This window comes from Salarias fasciatus, unplaced genomic scaffold (assembly GCF_902148845.1).
Source record: "Salarias fasciatus unplaced genomic scaffold, fSalaFa1.1, whole genome shotgun sequence".
In the NCBI taxonomy this organism is placed as follows: domain Eukaryota; kingdom Metazoa; phylum Chordata; class Actinopteri; order Blenniiformes; family Blenniidae; genus Salarias; species Salarias fasciatus.
Genome location: NW_021941396.1, coordinates 212,652 through 227,763, shown reverse-complemented (window position 1 = coordinate 227,763; position 15,112 = coordinate 212,652). Strand labels below are relative to the sequence as shown.

The 15,112-nt window shown below is 57.6% G+C and overlaps 1 protein-coding gene across 1 annotated transcript in view; it reads left to right on the top strand.

Annotated features, from left to right (window-relative positions):
- The window catches only part of vps13c (vacuolar protein sorting 13 homolog C), a 131,391-nt gene that overhangs the window by 38,791 nt on the left and 77,488 nt on the right, over positions 1 to 15,112 (top strand). Inside the window, exons 23-37 of the mRNA XM_030087701.1 lie at positions 1,848 to 2,001; positions 2,126 to 2,245; positions 2,317 to 2,420; positions 2,554 to 2,721; positions 4,007 to 4,311; positions 4,403 to 4,550; positions 4,751 to 4,889; positions 5,213 to 5,334; positions 5,420 to 5,571; positions 5,649 to 5,902; positions 9,243 to 9,469; positions 9,540 to 9,635; positions 11,406 to 11,639; positions 11,714 to 11,845; positions 11,942 to 12,031. Of these exons, the coding sequence (XP_029943561.1) occupies positions 1,848 to 2,001; positions 2,126 to 2,245; positions 2,317 to 2,420; positions 2,554 to 2,721; positions 4,007 to 4,311; positions 4,403 to 4,550; positions 4,751 to 4,889; positions 5,213 to 5,334; positions 5,420 to 5,571; positions 5,649 to 5,902; positions 9,243 to 9,469; positions 9,540 to 9,635; positions 11,406 to 11,639; positions 11,714 to 11,845; positions 11,942 to 12,031 (2,445 nt within the window). The remainder of the gene's footprint in view (positions 1 to 1,847; positions 2,002 to 2,125; positions 2,246 to 2,316; positions 2,421 to 2,553; positions 2,722 to 4,006; positions 4,312 to 4,402; positions 4,551 to 4,750; positions 4,890 to 5,212; positions 5,335 to 5,419; positions 5,572 to 5,648; positions 5,903 to 9,242; positions 9,470 to 9,539; positions 9,636 to 11,405; positions 11,640 to 11,713; positions 11,846 to 11,941; positions 12,032 to 15,112) is intronic.

Below are 15,112 nucleotides of genomic sequence, written 5' to 3'. Positions count from 1 at the left end.
CTGACTGGCTGGCTGACTTGCTGACTGACTGACTGACTGACTGACTGACTGAATTGCTGACTGACTGACTGACTGACTGACTGGCTGACTGACTGACTGACTGCTGGCTGACTGACTGACTGACTGACTGACTGAATTGCTGACTGACTGACTGGCTGACTGATTGACTTACTGCCTGAATTGCTGACTGACTGACTGGCTGACTGATTGACTGACTGCCTGAATTGCTGACTGACTGACTGACTGACTGACTGACTGGCTGACTGACTGACTGACTGACTGACTGAATTGCTGACTGACTGACTGGCTGACTGACTGACTGACTGAATTGCTGACTGGCTGGCTGACTGACTGACTGACTGACTGACTGACTGAATTGCTGACTGACTGACTGACTGACTGACTGAATTGCTGACTGACTGACTGACTGACTGACTGACTGGCTGACTGACTGACTGACTGACTGACTGACTGACTGAATTGCTGACTGACTGACTGACTGACTGACTGGCTGACTGACTGACTGACTGACTGGCTGACTGACTGACTGACTGACTGACTGACTGACTGAATTGCTGACTGACTGACTGGCTGACTGACTGACTGACTGAATTGCTGACTGGCTGGCTGACTGACTGACTGACTGACTGACTGACTGACTGGCTGAATTGCTGACTGACTGACTGACTGACTGACTGAATTGCTGACTGACTTACTGGCTGACTGATTGACTTACTGCCTGAATTGCTGACTGACTGACTGACTGACTGAATTGCTGACTGACTGACTGGCTGACTGATTGACTGACTGCCTGAATGCTGACTGACTGACTGACTGACTGACTGACTGACTGACTGACTGAATTGCTGACTGACTGACTGACTGACTGACTGAATTGCTGACTGACTGACTGGCTGACTGATTGACTGACTGCCTGAATTGCTGACTGACTGACTGGCTGGCTGACTGACTGACTGAATTGCTGACTGACTGACTGACTGACTGACTGACTGGCTGACTGACTGAATTGCTGACTGACTGACTGGCTGACTGACTGACTGACTGAATTGCTGACTGACTGACTGGCTGACTGACTGACTGACTGAATTGCTGACTGACTGACTGACTGACTGACTGACTGACTGAATTGCTGACTGACTGACTGACTGACTGACTGACTGACTGACTGACTGAATTGCTGACTGACTGACTGGCTGACTGACTGACTGACTGAATTGCTGGCTGGCTGGCTGACTGACTGACTGACTGAATTGCTGACTGGCTGGCTGACTGACTGACTGACTGACTGACTGACTGAATTGCTGACTGGCTGGCTGACTGAGTGACTGACTGACTGGCTGGCTGGCTGGCTGGCTGGCTGACTGACTGACTGACTGAATTGCTGACTGACTGACTGAATTGCTGACTGACTGGCTGGCTGGCTGGCTGGCTGACTGACTGACTGAATTGCTGACTGACTGACTGACTGACTGGCTGACTGACTGACTGACTGTATTGCTGACTGACTGACTGACTGACTGGCTGACTGACTGACTGACTGACTGACTGACTGACTGGCTGGCTGGCTGACTTGCTGACTGATTTGCTGACTGACTGACTGACTGACTGACTGACTGGCTGGCTGGCTGACTTGCTGACTGAATTGCTGACTGACTGACTGGCTGACTGACTGACTGACTGGCTGGCTGGCTGGCTGGCTGGCTGACTGACTGACTGATTTGCTGACTGACTGACTGACTGACTGACTGACTGACTGACTGGCTGGCTGGCTGACTTGCTGACTGATTTGCTGACTGTCTCAGAGCTGATCAGCTGTGTGTGTTCAGGTGACCTTCAGCTCGCTGGACATCGTCCTCCACACCGAGGCTCTGCTCGCCACCCTCAGCTTCCTGTCCACTGTCCTGTCCTCGGGAGAGACAGCTTTTAAAGAGAGGGACGCCCGAGAGAGGACTGAAGACAAGTCCCTGTCAGCCAAGTCCAGTCAGTGAAACACACTCTCACACACACACACACACACACACCACGTGCGGATGTGTTTCTGTCTCTGCTCTGTCTCTGATGTGGCTCTGTCTCTGATATGGATCCTGGTCTTGCTCGTCCACAGCTGCCTCGGTGCTGGACTCGGACTCTCAGGTCATCAATCTGAAGGTGATGGTGACTCTAGGAGCCTTCAGCGTCCTGCTGTGTGATCAGACCTGCACCATAGCCGACATCAAAATCCAAGGTAGTGTCCTGAAGGGCTGGGTCCTGCAGGAGCGTCCTGCCTGGACTGAAGCGGTCTGGTCTGTCTTTCAGGTCTTAATGGGTCCTTGCTGACTCAGGGACCTCAGACTCACATTTCAGCACGTCTGCAAGACTTTGCTGTTGTCAACCTGGATCCTAAAAGTGTCCACCAGAAGGTAATTGCTCTTTTCTAGGTGGTTCAGCCCTCCGCTGGGCAGAGTGCCTCTTCAAGATGGCGTTGAACTCCACTGGTACCTGGTCCTGACTCTGAGGCCTGGACCTCTGTGGTCCCTCTCCTCTGGCCTGCAGGCCATCTCCATCGTGGGAAATGAAGTCTTCAGCTTCACCATGAGTCTGACCCCGAACGCCACGGAGGGCCCCGGCTACACAGACACCTCCAGGACCGATGGGCGTGTCAAGCTGAACGTGGGCTGTGTCCAGGTGGTCTACCTCCACAAGTTCATCATGTCCATGCTGGTAAGTCTGGCTGGGCTGGAGTGAGTCCGCTGGGCTGTCAGGGTGGTCCAGTCACTGGAAACCAGCAGCCCGCCTCCGGACGGCCAGCAGCTGCTGTCATTCCATCAATGAGCTTGGGTCAATCCCATGATGCATTATACTGACATTTACCGTTTACCGACGTTTACCGACGTTTACTGACGTCTACTGACGCTTACTGACGCTTACTGACGTCTAGTGAGGTCTACTGGCGTTTACTGGTGTCTACTGACGCTTACTGACGTCTGCTGACGTCTGCTGACGTCTACTGAGGTCTACTGAGGTCTACTGGTGTTTACTGGCGTTTACTGATGTCTACTGACATTTACTGAAGTCTACTGACGCTTACTGACGTCTACTGATGTTCACTGATGTTTACTGACGCTTACTGATGTCTACTGGCGTTTACTGACATCTGCAGACACTTACTGACGTCTACTGATGTTCACTGATGTTTACTGACGTCTACTGAGGTCTACTGGCCTTTACTGATGTTTACTGATGTCTACTGATGCTTACTGACGTCTACCGACGCTTACTGATGTCTACTGGTGTTTACTGACATCTGCTGACGCGTACTGACGTCTACTGATGTTTACTGGCATCTACTGAGGTTTAATAATAATAATAATAATGCATTGGTTTTATATAGCGCTTTTCAGGACACTCAAAGACGCTTTACATAGCATTATTCATTCACACCATACCAGGTGGTGGTAAGCTGCTGCTGCAGCCACAGCTGCCCTGGGGGGGGCAGACTGACGGCGAGGCTGCCAGTCTGCGCCATCGGCCCCTCCCACCACCAAACATTCACTCTCACTACTTTCATACTAGGCAAGGTGGGTGAAGTGTCTTGCCCAAGGACACAACGAGTTTTACGCCTGCGGGAGCGGGGATCGAACCGCCAACCTTCCGGTTATAAGACGACCTGCTCTACCATCTGAGCTGCTGTCGCCCCTGACGTTTACTGATGTCTACTGATGCTCACTGACGTCTACTGATGTTTGCTGGCGTCTACTGACGTTTACTGACGTTTACTGACATCTACTGGCGTTTACTGGCTTTTACTGACGTTTACTGGCTTTTACTGACGTTTACTGGCATGTACTGACATTTAATGACGTCTACTGATCCTTACTGATGTCTACTGACGTTTACTGACGTCTACTGGCATTTACTGACATTTACTGGCGTGTACTGGCATTTACTGGCATCTACTGGCGTTTACTGACGTTTACTGATGTCTTCTGACATTCACGTTCTGCAGAAGTTCACCAACAACTTCCAGACGGCTAAAGAGGCTGTGAGCGCTGCCACCGCTCAGGCCGCCGAGAAGGCGGCGTCCAGCGTTCGGGACTTGGCCCAGAAGAGCTTCCGGCTGCTGCTGGACATCAGGCTGAAGGCTCCGCTCATCATCATCCCGCAGTCCTCCAGCTCCCACAATGCTCTGGTGATGGACCTGGGGCTGATCACGGTGGGGAACAGCTTCTCTCTGCTGGACGCTGAAGGCTGTCCTCTGCCGGCCATCGTCGACAGCATGAATGTCCATCTGACTCAGCTCAAACTGTCCAGGTCAGAGACCCGCCTGGGACCGGGGTCCTGTCTGAGGGCTCACTCCAGAATCGGTATTTCATCTTGAGTTCGATCTCTTCATGTCGCCCAGGACTTACGTAGACCTGGTCTCTGAGCGAGCCAGCACTGAGCTGCTGGAGCCGGTCAACCTGCACCTGAACATCAGGAGAAACCTCTCAGCTTCCTGGTACAGAAAAATGGCTGCTGTGGAAGTGGACGGGGACCTGAAGCCGATGAAGGTAGGACAGCTGGTCTCTGTGGGATTTATGGCCAGGATGAGACGCACCGACACTCTGTGTGTGCTCAAGTCTCCTGAGAAAAACCTGAGGTACGCAGTGCTACCTCGTAGAGTCTCCGTCCTCTGCAGAGTTTCATGGTTTCTGTGGAAGGTGGGATGGAAGGTTCTATCAGCCGTCCTCTCTGGTTCTGTTCTGTCCAGCTTGGACTCAGCCAGGACGACCTGAAGGTTCTGCTCAGAATCGTGACGGATAATCTTGGCGAGGCCGGAGACCCGGATCCCAGATCTCACCAACAAGAGTCCAACTTGCAAGCACAAGTATCCAGTGGACCCCCGGCAGGTGGGACATGTGTGTGGAGGCTGTCCCTCAGAGGACAGGCTGTCCCTCAGAGGACAGGCTGTCCTCTGATGCTGTGGAGGCTGTGTCCCTCAGGAGACAGGCTGTCCCTCAGAGGACAGGCTGTCCTCTGATGCTGTGGAGGCTGTGTCCCTCAGGAGACAGGCGGTCCCTCAGAGGACAGGCTGTCCTCTGATGCTGTGGAGGCTGTGTCCCTCAGGAGACAGGCGGTCCCTCAGGAGACAGGCGGTCCCTCAGGAGACAGGCGGTCCCTCAGAGGACAGGCTGTCCTCTGATGCTGTGCTCTGCTCCTGCGATGTGTTCAGGTGATGCTGGGAAGTCGGCGACTCTCAGCGGTGACGAAACTGCTGAAGCTGTAGAAACAGTCAAGTTCAGCTTCAGCGTGGAGTCTCTGGGTCTGGTTCTGTACCACGACCGCCCCGAAGAGGTGGGTCACATGCATCCGGTCCAGGTCCACGGACCCGAGGTCCGTCCGGTCCGGGCTCTGACCGGCTCTTCTCTGTGACCTCCAGCAGCAGCGGGACCGGCGGCTCGGGGAGTTCGTGCTGCACCTGTTGAGGTTCTCAGGGAAGATCCTGAACGGCGGCAGCATGGAGGCCGGCGCCGTTTTGACCACCTGCACGCTGGACGACTGCAGAGCGGACATGGAGAGGGCCACGTCACGGTAACGGTCCCGTGACGGCCTCGCCTCGCCTGCCCGGCGGCGTTAGTCTGGCTCGCTGACGGCGCCGTGTCCTCCAGGATGGTGGGCTGCAGGGACCGGGGAGCCTCGGAGGCCATGGTGGAGGTGTCGTACCGGCAGAGCGCGGCGGAGCGCGGCGTGGTCGCCGTCCTCCAGAAGCTCCAGCTGTGCGCCAGCGTGGAGTTCCTGATGGCCGTGGCAGACTTCTTCCTGCAGGCGCTGCCCGAGACTCCGCCTGCTTCCGGACCGTCCGCAGCCAGCGAGCGACTGCAGCTCCGGCAGACCGGCCAGCCACGAGCCGCCGCCGGGACCGGTAAGACCGGGACCCGCCGCCGGGACCGGTAAGACCGGGACGTGCCGCCGGGACCGGTAAGACCGGGACTCGCCGCCGAGCCCAACCAAGACCACTGACGGGGGGCCGTGTCACCGTGGTAGGATGAAGAACGTCCCCTCTATAGCAGGGACGGACAGAGGGAGACGGGGGGAGGTTTCCACACAGATTGCAGCCTGAGAGTGGTTCTGACCCCGAGGAGCAGTGGAGCTCCTCCTCCTGCTCCTCCTCAGTTCAGTTCAGTTCAGCTTTATTTATGAAGTGCCAGATACAACATGGTGGTTTCAGACACTTTACAGAGAAACCCAACAGATCCACATGAGCAGCATCACGACTGAGGAAAGGAAACACTCCCTTTAACAGGAAGAACCCTGCAGAACCAGGCTCAGAGGAGAACCCTGCAGGACCAGGCTCAGAAGTGGTCTTCCTGCTGTCCTGGTTGGGGTGAGGGGACAGAGAGAGAAGGAGACAGGACAGACAGGTTCTTGTATCTACATTCAGTTCATATATAAACAGGGTCCAGAGGCTACAGGAGGAACCATCATCAGTCACATGTAGCAATACAATGAAATTACATTGAAACGAGAGAAGGAGCAGAGCTGGGAGCCGGTTCCACAGGGTAGAACCCGGGGTTCAGTAACCCTTCCCCCCACTGGGTCTGGGTTCCTCCATTAATCAGTGGAGCAGCTGTTTTGTTTGATGCCCAATTAGAATTCACCCATTGAGACAGCCTGGATTCTGACTCCGCCCTCTGACTCCGCCCTCTGACTCCGCCGTCTGACTCCGCCCTTTGACTCCGCTCTGACTCCGCCCTCTGACTCCGCCCTCTGACTCCTCCCTCTGACTCCACCCTCTGACTCTGCCCTCTGACTCCGCCCTCTGACTCCGCCCTCTGACTCCACCCTCTGACTCCGCCCTCTGACTCCGCCCTCTGACTCCGCCCTCTGACTCCACCCTCTGACTCCGCCCTCTGACTCTGCCCTCTGACTCCACCCTCTGACTCCGCCCTCTGACTCCGCCCTCTGACTCTGCCCTCTGACTCCGCCCTCTGAATGTGCCCTCTGACTCCGCCCTCTGACTCTGCCCTCTGACTCCGCCCTCTGAATCTGCCCTCTGACTCCGCCCTCTGACTCCGCCCTCTGACTCCGCCCTCTGACTCCGCCTTCTGACTCCGCCCTCTGACTCCGCCCTCTGACTCCGCCTTCTGACTCCGCCCTCTGACTCCGCCCTCTGACTCCGCCTTCTGACTCCGCCCTCTGACTCCGCCCTCTGAATGTGCCCTCTGACTCCGCCTTCTGACTCCGCCCTCTGACTCCGCCCTCTGACTCCGCCCTCTGACTCTGCCCTCTGACTCCGCCCTCTGAATGTGCCCTCTGACTCCGCCCTCTGAATCTGCCCTGACTCCGCCCTCTGACTCTGCCCTCTGACTCTGCCCTCTGACTCCGCCCTCTGACTCCGCCCTCTGACTCCGCCCTCTGACTCTGCCCTCTGACTCTGCCCTCTGACTCCGCCCTCTGACTCCGCCCTCTGACTCCGCCCTCTGACTCTGCCCTCTGACTCTGCCCTCTGACTCCGCCCTCTGACTCCGCCCTCTGACTCCGCCCTTTGACTCCACCCTCTGAATCTGCCCTCTGACTCCGCCCTCTGACTTCGCCCTCTGACTCTGCCCTCTGACTCCGCCCTCTGACTCTGCCCTCTGACTCCGCCCTCTGACTCTGCCCTCTGACTCCGCCCTCTGACTCTGCCCTCTGACTCCGCCCTCTGACTCCGCCCTCTGACTCCGCCCTCTCAATGTGCCCTCTGACTCCGCCCTCTGACTCCGCCCTCTGACTCCGCCCTCTCAATGTGCCCTCTGACTCCGCCCTCTGACTCCACCCTCTGACTCCGCCCTCTGACTCCGCCCTCTGACTCCGCCCTCTGACTCTGCCCTCTGACTCTGCCCTCTGACTCCGCCCTCTGACTTCGCCCTCTGACTCTGCCCTCTGACTCTGCCCTCTGACTCCGCCCTCTGACTCCGCCCTCTCAATGTGCCCTCTGACTCCGCCCTCTGACTCCGCCCTCTGACTCCGCCCTCTCAATGTGCCCTCTGACTCCGCCCTCTGAATCTGCCCTCTGACTCCGCCCTCTGACTCCGCCCTCTGACTCTGCCCTCTGACTCCGCCCTCTGAATGTGCCCTCTGACTCCGCCCTCTGAATCTGCCCTCTGACTCCGCCCTCTGAATCTGCCCTCTGACTCCGCCCTCTGACTCCGCCCTCTGACTCCGCCCTCTGACTCCGCCCTCTGACTCTGCCCTCTGACTCCGCCCTCTGACTCCGCCCTCTGACTCCGCCCTCTGACTCCGCCCTCTGACTCCGCCCTCTGACTCCTCCCTCTGATTCCTCCCTCTGACTCCACCCTCTGACTCCGCCCTTTGACTCCGCCCTCTGAATCTGCCCTCTGACTCCGCCCTCTGACTCCGCCCTCTGACTCCTCCCTCTGATTCCTCCCTCTGACTCCGCCCTCTGACTCCGCCCTCTGAATCTGCCCTCTGACTCCGCCCTCTGACTCTGCCTTCTGACTCCGCCCTCTGACTCCTCCCTCTGATTCCTCCCTCTGACTCCACCCTCTGACTCCGCCCTTTGACTCCGCCCTCTGAATCCGCCCTCTGACTCCGCCCTCTGACTCCGCCTTCTGACTCCGCCCTCTGACTCCGCCCTCTGACTCTGCCCTCTGACTCCGCCCTCTGACTCCGCCCTCTGACTCCGCCCTCTGACTCCACCCTCTGACTCCGCCCTCTGACTCTGCCCTCTGACTCCGCCCTCTGAATCTGCCCTCTGACTCCGCCCTCTGAATGTGCCCTCTGACTCCGCCCTCTGACTCCGCCCTCTGACTCTGCCCTCTGACTCCGCCCTCTGAATCTGCCCTCTGACTCCGCCCTCTGACTCCGCCCTCTGACTCCACCCTCTGACTCTGCCCTCTGACTCTGCCCTCTGACTCCGCCCTCTGACTCCGCCCTCTGACTCCACCCTCTGACTCCGCCCTCTGACTCCGCCCTTTGACTCCGCCCTCTGACTCCGCCCTCTGACTCCGCCCTCTGACTCCGCCCTCTGACTCCGCCCTCTGATTCCGCCCTCTGACTCCGCCCTCTGACTCTGCCCTCTGACTCCGCCCTCTGACTCTGCCCTCTGACTCCGCCCTCTGACTCTGCCCTCTGACTCCGCCCTCTGACTCCGCCTTCTGACTCCGCCCTCTGACTCTGCCCTCTGACTCCGCCCTCTGACTCTGCCCTCTGACTCCGCTCTCTGACTCCGCCCTCTGACTCCGCCCTCTGCCCCCCTGCAGGCCTGGCCACTCAGGTCCGTCTGGTGGTGGTGGACCCCGAGGTGGTGTTTGTGGCCAGCCTGCGGCGGGCCGACGCCCCCGCCCTGGTGGCGTCCTTCCAGAGCGACGTGGCGCTGCAGGTCGGCGGCGGCGGCGTCCAGAAGCTGAGAGCCAACCTGAGAGACGTCAAGGTCCTGGCCCGCCGGTTCATCCAGGACTCGGACCAGGACCCCGCCGCCGTCACCACCGTACGAGCCCGCCGGCGCCGGCTTCTCGCCGTCACCGTCCACGTCTCACTGGTCGCGTTGTGTCCATCAGGTTCTCAAGCCTTGTTCCGTCCTCCTGGAAGTCAGCGGCGGGGGGGCGGGTTCTCCGCTGCAGGGCTCTCTGATGGTGGACGACATCATCGTGAAGGTACGTAGAACCGCCGGGCCCCGGACCTGGACACACACACACACACACACACACTCTCACACTCACTCACACACACACGTGAAACCCATCTGTGTTTCCTGGTTCTCTGCTCCCCTCACAGAACCTCCCCTTGGTTCCTCCAGAACATTCTGCAGTTCAGTTGAGGGTTCTGCTGCTTCACAACGGGTCTCAAGACCATTCACACATTCACACACACCAGACACACACTCACCAGACACACACCAGACACACACTCACAGACACACACCAGACACACACTCACAGACACACACCAGACACACACTCGGACACAGACAGATTTTTTTAATTTTGGAGCAGCAGAAGTTAAACCTTGCTGGCGATGCCACCTGCGTAATAAAATGCCTTCTTTCTGGTTTGTATGAATCATTGTTAATATTCTAATGCAGCAGAAAAAGCAGAAAAAGCAGAAAAAGCAGAAAAAGCAGAAAAAGCAGTCCGGTGACCAGGAGAGGAGATCAGTGCAGCTGGAGACGCATCGGTTCACTCCGTCACGGGCGACCACTGATGACGATGAGGATCTGGAAGGGTTGTCCCTTTTCTTAGGGGGGGATTCAGGCCCGAGCCCTGGACCCTCGGTTTCCAGGGGCAGGGCGCGGGGGAGGGTTCAGGGGGAGGGTTCAGGGGCAGGGCGGGGGGAGGGTTCAGGGGCAGGGCGGGGGGAGGGTTCAGGGGGAGGGTTCAGGGGCAGGGAGGGTTCAGGGGCAGGGTTCAGGGGGAGGGTTCAGGGGGAGGGTTCAGGGGCAGGGGGAGGGTTCAGGGCCAGGGTTCAGGGGGAGGGTTCAGGGGCAGGATTCAGGGCCAGGGTTCAGGGGGAGGGTTCAGGGGCAGGGAGGGGTCAGGGGCAGGGTTCAGGGGGAGGGTTCAGGGGAGGGTTCAGGGGCAGGGGGAGGGTTCAGGGCCAGGGTTCAGGGGGAGGGTTCAGGGGCAGGGAGGGTTCAGGGGGAGGGTTCAGGGGGAGGGTTCAGGGGCAGGGTTCAGGGGCAGGGCGGGGGGAGGGTTCAGGGGGAGGGTTCAGGGGCAGGGCGGGGGGAGGGTTCAGGGGCAGGGCGGGGGGAGGGTTCAGGGGGAGGGTTCAGGGGGAGGGTTCAGGGGGAGGGTACAGGGGGAGGGTTCAGGGGCAGGGGGAGGGTTCAGGGGCAGGGCGGGGGGAGGGTTCAGGGGCAGGGCGGGGGGAGGGTTCAGGGGCAGGGCGGGGGGAGGGTTCAGGGGGAGGGTTCAGGGGGAGGGTTCAGGGGCAGGGGGAGGGTTCAGGGCCAGGGTTCAGGGGGAGGGTTCAGGGGCAGGATTCAGGGGGAGGGTTCAGGGGCAGGGTTCAGGGGGAGGGTTCAGGGGCAGGGCGAGGGTTCAGGGCCAGGGTTCAGGGCCAGGGTTCAGGGGGAGGGTTCAGGGGCAGGGTTCAGGGGGAGGGTTCAGGGGCAGGGTTCAGGGGGAGGGCTCGGGGAGGGGGAGGGGATGAAAAATAGAATTGGAATTGGACCAGAGTGAGACAGTGAGACAGTCGGGAGCTGGTGGAACAGAACGGTCCTGAGAGGGCTCGTCTGACTGTAGACCTGATGGTCTTGTTGGGGTTCTTGAGACTGGATGAAGGATCTAGAGCAGACCTAGTCTACCCAGACCTAGAACCGGGTCTGGTGTCACCTGGCTGTTTCCTGGTGTTGTCTGGAGGAAGCAGCTCAGGAAGGAACCGGCATTCCGCCTGTCAACTCGCCGAGTGTTCTCCACCTCCAGATTTCTCCGTTCATCATCAACACGGTGATGACCGTAATGACCGCCATGAAGGGCGAGCCGAGCGCCGAGCGGGGTCTGGAGCCCCGCCCCCAGGTGGACCTGCTGTGGTCGGTCATGAACATCTACGCCTGCGACTTCTGGTTCCTGGGGGTCGACCAGGCCACCGAGGTCACCGAGAGCTTCCGAGAACCCGAGGAGCGCCGGCGGGGCGAGAGCTTCACCGTCGACGTCAAGGTACCGCCGTCCTCCCGGCGGGCCGCTCGCCGCGGGGTGCCGGCTTCCTACACGCCGTCTTCTGCTCTCCACAGGTGGTCCAGGTGACCCTGGAGTCCGGTCTGGGCCACCGGACGGTCCCTCTGCTGCTGGCAGAGTCTTCCTTCGACGGGTCGGCCCAGAACTGGTCGTCTCAGCTGCAGCTGAAGGCGCTGCTGACGCTGGAGGTGTGGTCTCACCGTTTATTCTACCACCTCAAATCTCCAGATGATTTGATGAGGATGTTTTACTTGTTCAGATATTAACATATTAAATGTTGTCAGGTGAATTACTTTAACGAAGGCCATGCTGTGTGGGAGCCTCTGATCGAGCGGGTGGACGGCGGCCGGCGGCGCTGGAACCTGGAGCTGGAGGTGAAGCTGGGAATAAACACAAAGGCTATCAAATGAGCTTCATGAAAACTAAAATAAAACTGAGTCCAGGTGTCATTCAAATAACACCTGGAACTGTAATGAGAGGTTCTTTTCTTTCCCACAATATATTTATTGCTCATTTTTGTAATTTTTCCCCAGAACTCAGAAATACAAACGCCCACACATCGACCGCAGCAGTTAGTAATGGAAGAGGTCAAATGCGAGCTGGCAAAAGCCAATATACAGTTCCGAAACTCCAGATGAGTTATTTGACGCTGGCCTCATGTTCCTCTTTAACAGAGCATGTCGGGTTCCCAGCGTGGGTTGAAATCCTTTGGAGGTATATGCAAGGCGTTCCCGTCTGAGGCTCCTGGTTCTCATGACTGAGTTCCACAGAGCGACGGTGTGTGAAGTGAGGACAGAGCTGGAGTCTGGAGCTCGGCTCGGGTTCGGCAGCACCATGGTAGCAGTCAGTGAGGAGTTCAAAATGTCCACCAGCTGATGTCCAGAGTCCCTCAGGACCTGGCCTGGGATGTTGTCCCTGCCTGCAGCTCTGGGGGGGTCGAGTTCCTCCCTGTGGTCCCACTGGCCCAGTCTGCATGGTGTTAAACTCATCTGGAGACCTGGACGGCACACAGAGTGATCCAGGATCAGTCCTGGTTTACCAGGTCCCTGCCTGGAGCAGGTTCTACGGCGTTCTCTGACTTCACACCGAGTCTCTCAGGGACCTTTCAGGTATGTAGCCCTGAACCAGCGGTCCTCAGAGGGTTTCCATCTGCTGGACCTCTGATCAGTAATGTCCCATCGTCTCCATGAGACGCTGCTCAGGGAGCCCCGCCCCCAGCGCCACGTCCCGGAGACCCGCCCTGCACCGTGTCCCGCTGTTGAGCACCGGTCGGCTGCGAGGCTCCGCTCCGCCTGCCGGTGTTTCAGATGAACTGGTGTCGCTGTTGACTTGTGGCCAGCAGATGTTGAAACCCGACCTAACCTTTGAGAGGTTCTAGTGACGCCGGTTCTCTACAGTTCCAGTAGATTCATCAGTTCAGTTTAGTGAGTCTGATTCTAACATCTGCTGCTTCCAGCATGTGTTTACAGGATCTGTCACTCGTTACCATGGGAACCAGTTAATCCAGAACACCGGGCGGTCCGCTGGTAGTCTACCACCCAGCTCTTTCAACAACTGGTTCCATCTCTCCTCCAGTGTTTGTTCTCTCAGGGTTTTTATTTAAAGCTTTTCTCAGCCACCGTCCAGTTCTTCTGCTCGTTTTTGCCTTTCCTGCTTCCTGCTTCCTGGTTCCTGTTTCCTGTTTCCTGTTTCCTGTTTCCTGTCACATCATCATGTCACTTTGTACGAGGGAACGCCTGCGCAGAACGAATAATCCCCGTTCAGTCCGCTCTTCTGTCAGCCCCATCATTGAGGCAGGAGCAGATTATGGATCGTGTAGACCACCTCCTTCAGTCACATCTGGAATCCAGTCTGCTCCGAGTGCAGCGGATCCACTCAGGTGCTTACATGAACCTTTCACAGTCCGCTGAACCTCAGAATCCCATGAGGAGGAGGATCTTTGAGGTTCATGTAAACGTGGCTAGCGAGGGGCGTGTCACCGGGCGGCGGTGTGAGTGTGGTGCTAGGGGGGCCTCAGGGTCCTCAAAGCGGGCCCGGCAGTGCTGAGGACATGTGGCAGGGAGGGGTCCGCTGGGCAGTGTGCAGTCCTGCTGTTGTAGCCTGCGGTGCATTGATCCCTTCCACGTCCCGTCCAGTTTGGGCGGACGGGGCTTCGGCCCCCACAGTGCCTGCGTTCAGCCCTTTCCGGGCTCACCTGGCTTCCAGCGGAGCTCTGGTTCATTCAGCCAGGTTTCAGGTTCAGAGGCTCGGTCATTGTTCTGGTGGGAGTCTCCGAGGACGGACGAGGTGTCTTGCTCACTGGCAGCCTGAAGACCTCTGAAGACCTGTAAACAGTCCTGCAGAGCAGAGGCTGTCTGATCCGTCTCAGCAGGGGGAGATGTGGTCGGAGAGGCCGAGATGGGGGCGAGGAAGAGCTCTCCATCACCCTGGGTGTTGCTGGACACGCAGTCCACCGTGTGGTCCCCGGTGGGGACGGAGACATGCTCACCGAAGCTGTTCAGGGCTGTCAGATTACACTGGCTGCGGCGGAAAGACGTCCAATCGGAGGAAGCTCCTGGTTAGGAACAAGATTTTTCTCAAGGCTGAGGAGTGTAACATTTTAACAGGGTCAGATCTACGACTACAACTCCTGCATTCGGCACCGTTAGTGTTGTGGAATTTTTGGTGACTCAGAGCCAAAGATGAGGAGTCCAGGTGTTGACGCTGCACAAGGAGGATTTATTGAGGACTGCAGAGGAAGCACACACAAATCAGCTGATTGAGAGCAAGGCTGCTGCTCCGGGGAGAATCCAACCCGACTCTGCAGGACTTCCGGCCACGCCAGGTCATATAGCCAGATCTCACCAGACCAGCAGACGCTGTTTCCAAGCGACTTCAGACAAACAGAGCGGCCTTCACACTGAGTTCCTGAGAACTTTGAAAACAAAGCTTTATTCCATATCAGTTAGCATGCTAGCTTACCATGCGCTAGCGACTCGACTGCTGGTAATTCACTGAGTCCACTGCTCCTCTGAAATCTCCTCCCCAAGACCGTCGTCCCTGTTTCCTCCTGTGCCTTGTAGTGAGTCAGTAATGCCAGACTTAAAGTGAGGGTTGGCGATCTGAATGAGATAGATTTTTTTAAATACTGGTTAAAATGATCTTTATGACCCGATGGGAAGCAATTCATAGCGTGTTCTTAAAGTACAGCGGAAAATATCCGCTATCTACAGCAGGAGGAAAACGGGAAAAACAGCAACCAATCGTCTTGCTGGGACACCTTTTTTTAAACCAATCAAATCCCTTCGCCGTTGGACCTGCCCCCTGCGCGTACATGTCAATGGCGTGCACTGACCCTGGTTCAGTGCGGCGTAGAAGGACGGAGCGTGGTTGCAGAATGGCGGAGAAGAATGTTTGGGGCTTTACTTACGGTTGAGTGCGCCAGAACTTGGCGTTGTGCAAATAAAGAGAAATGA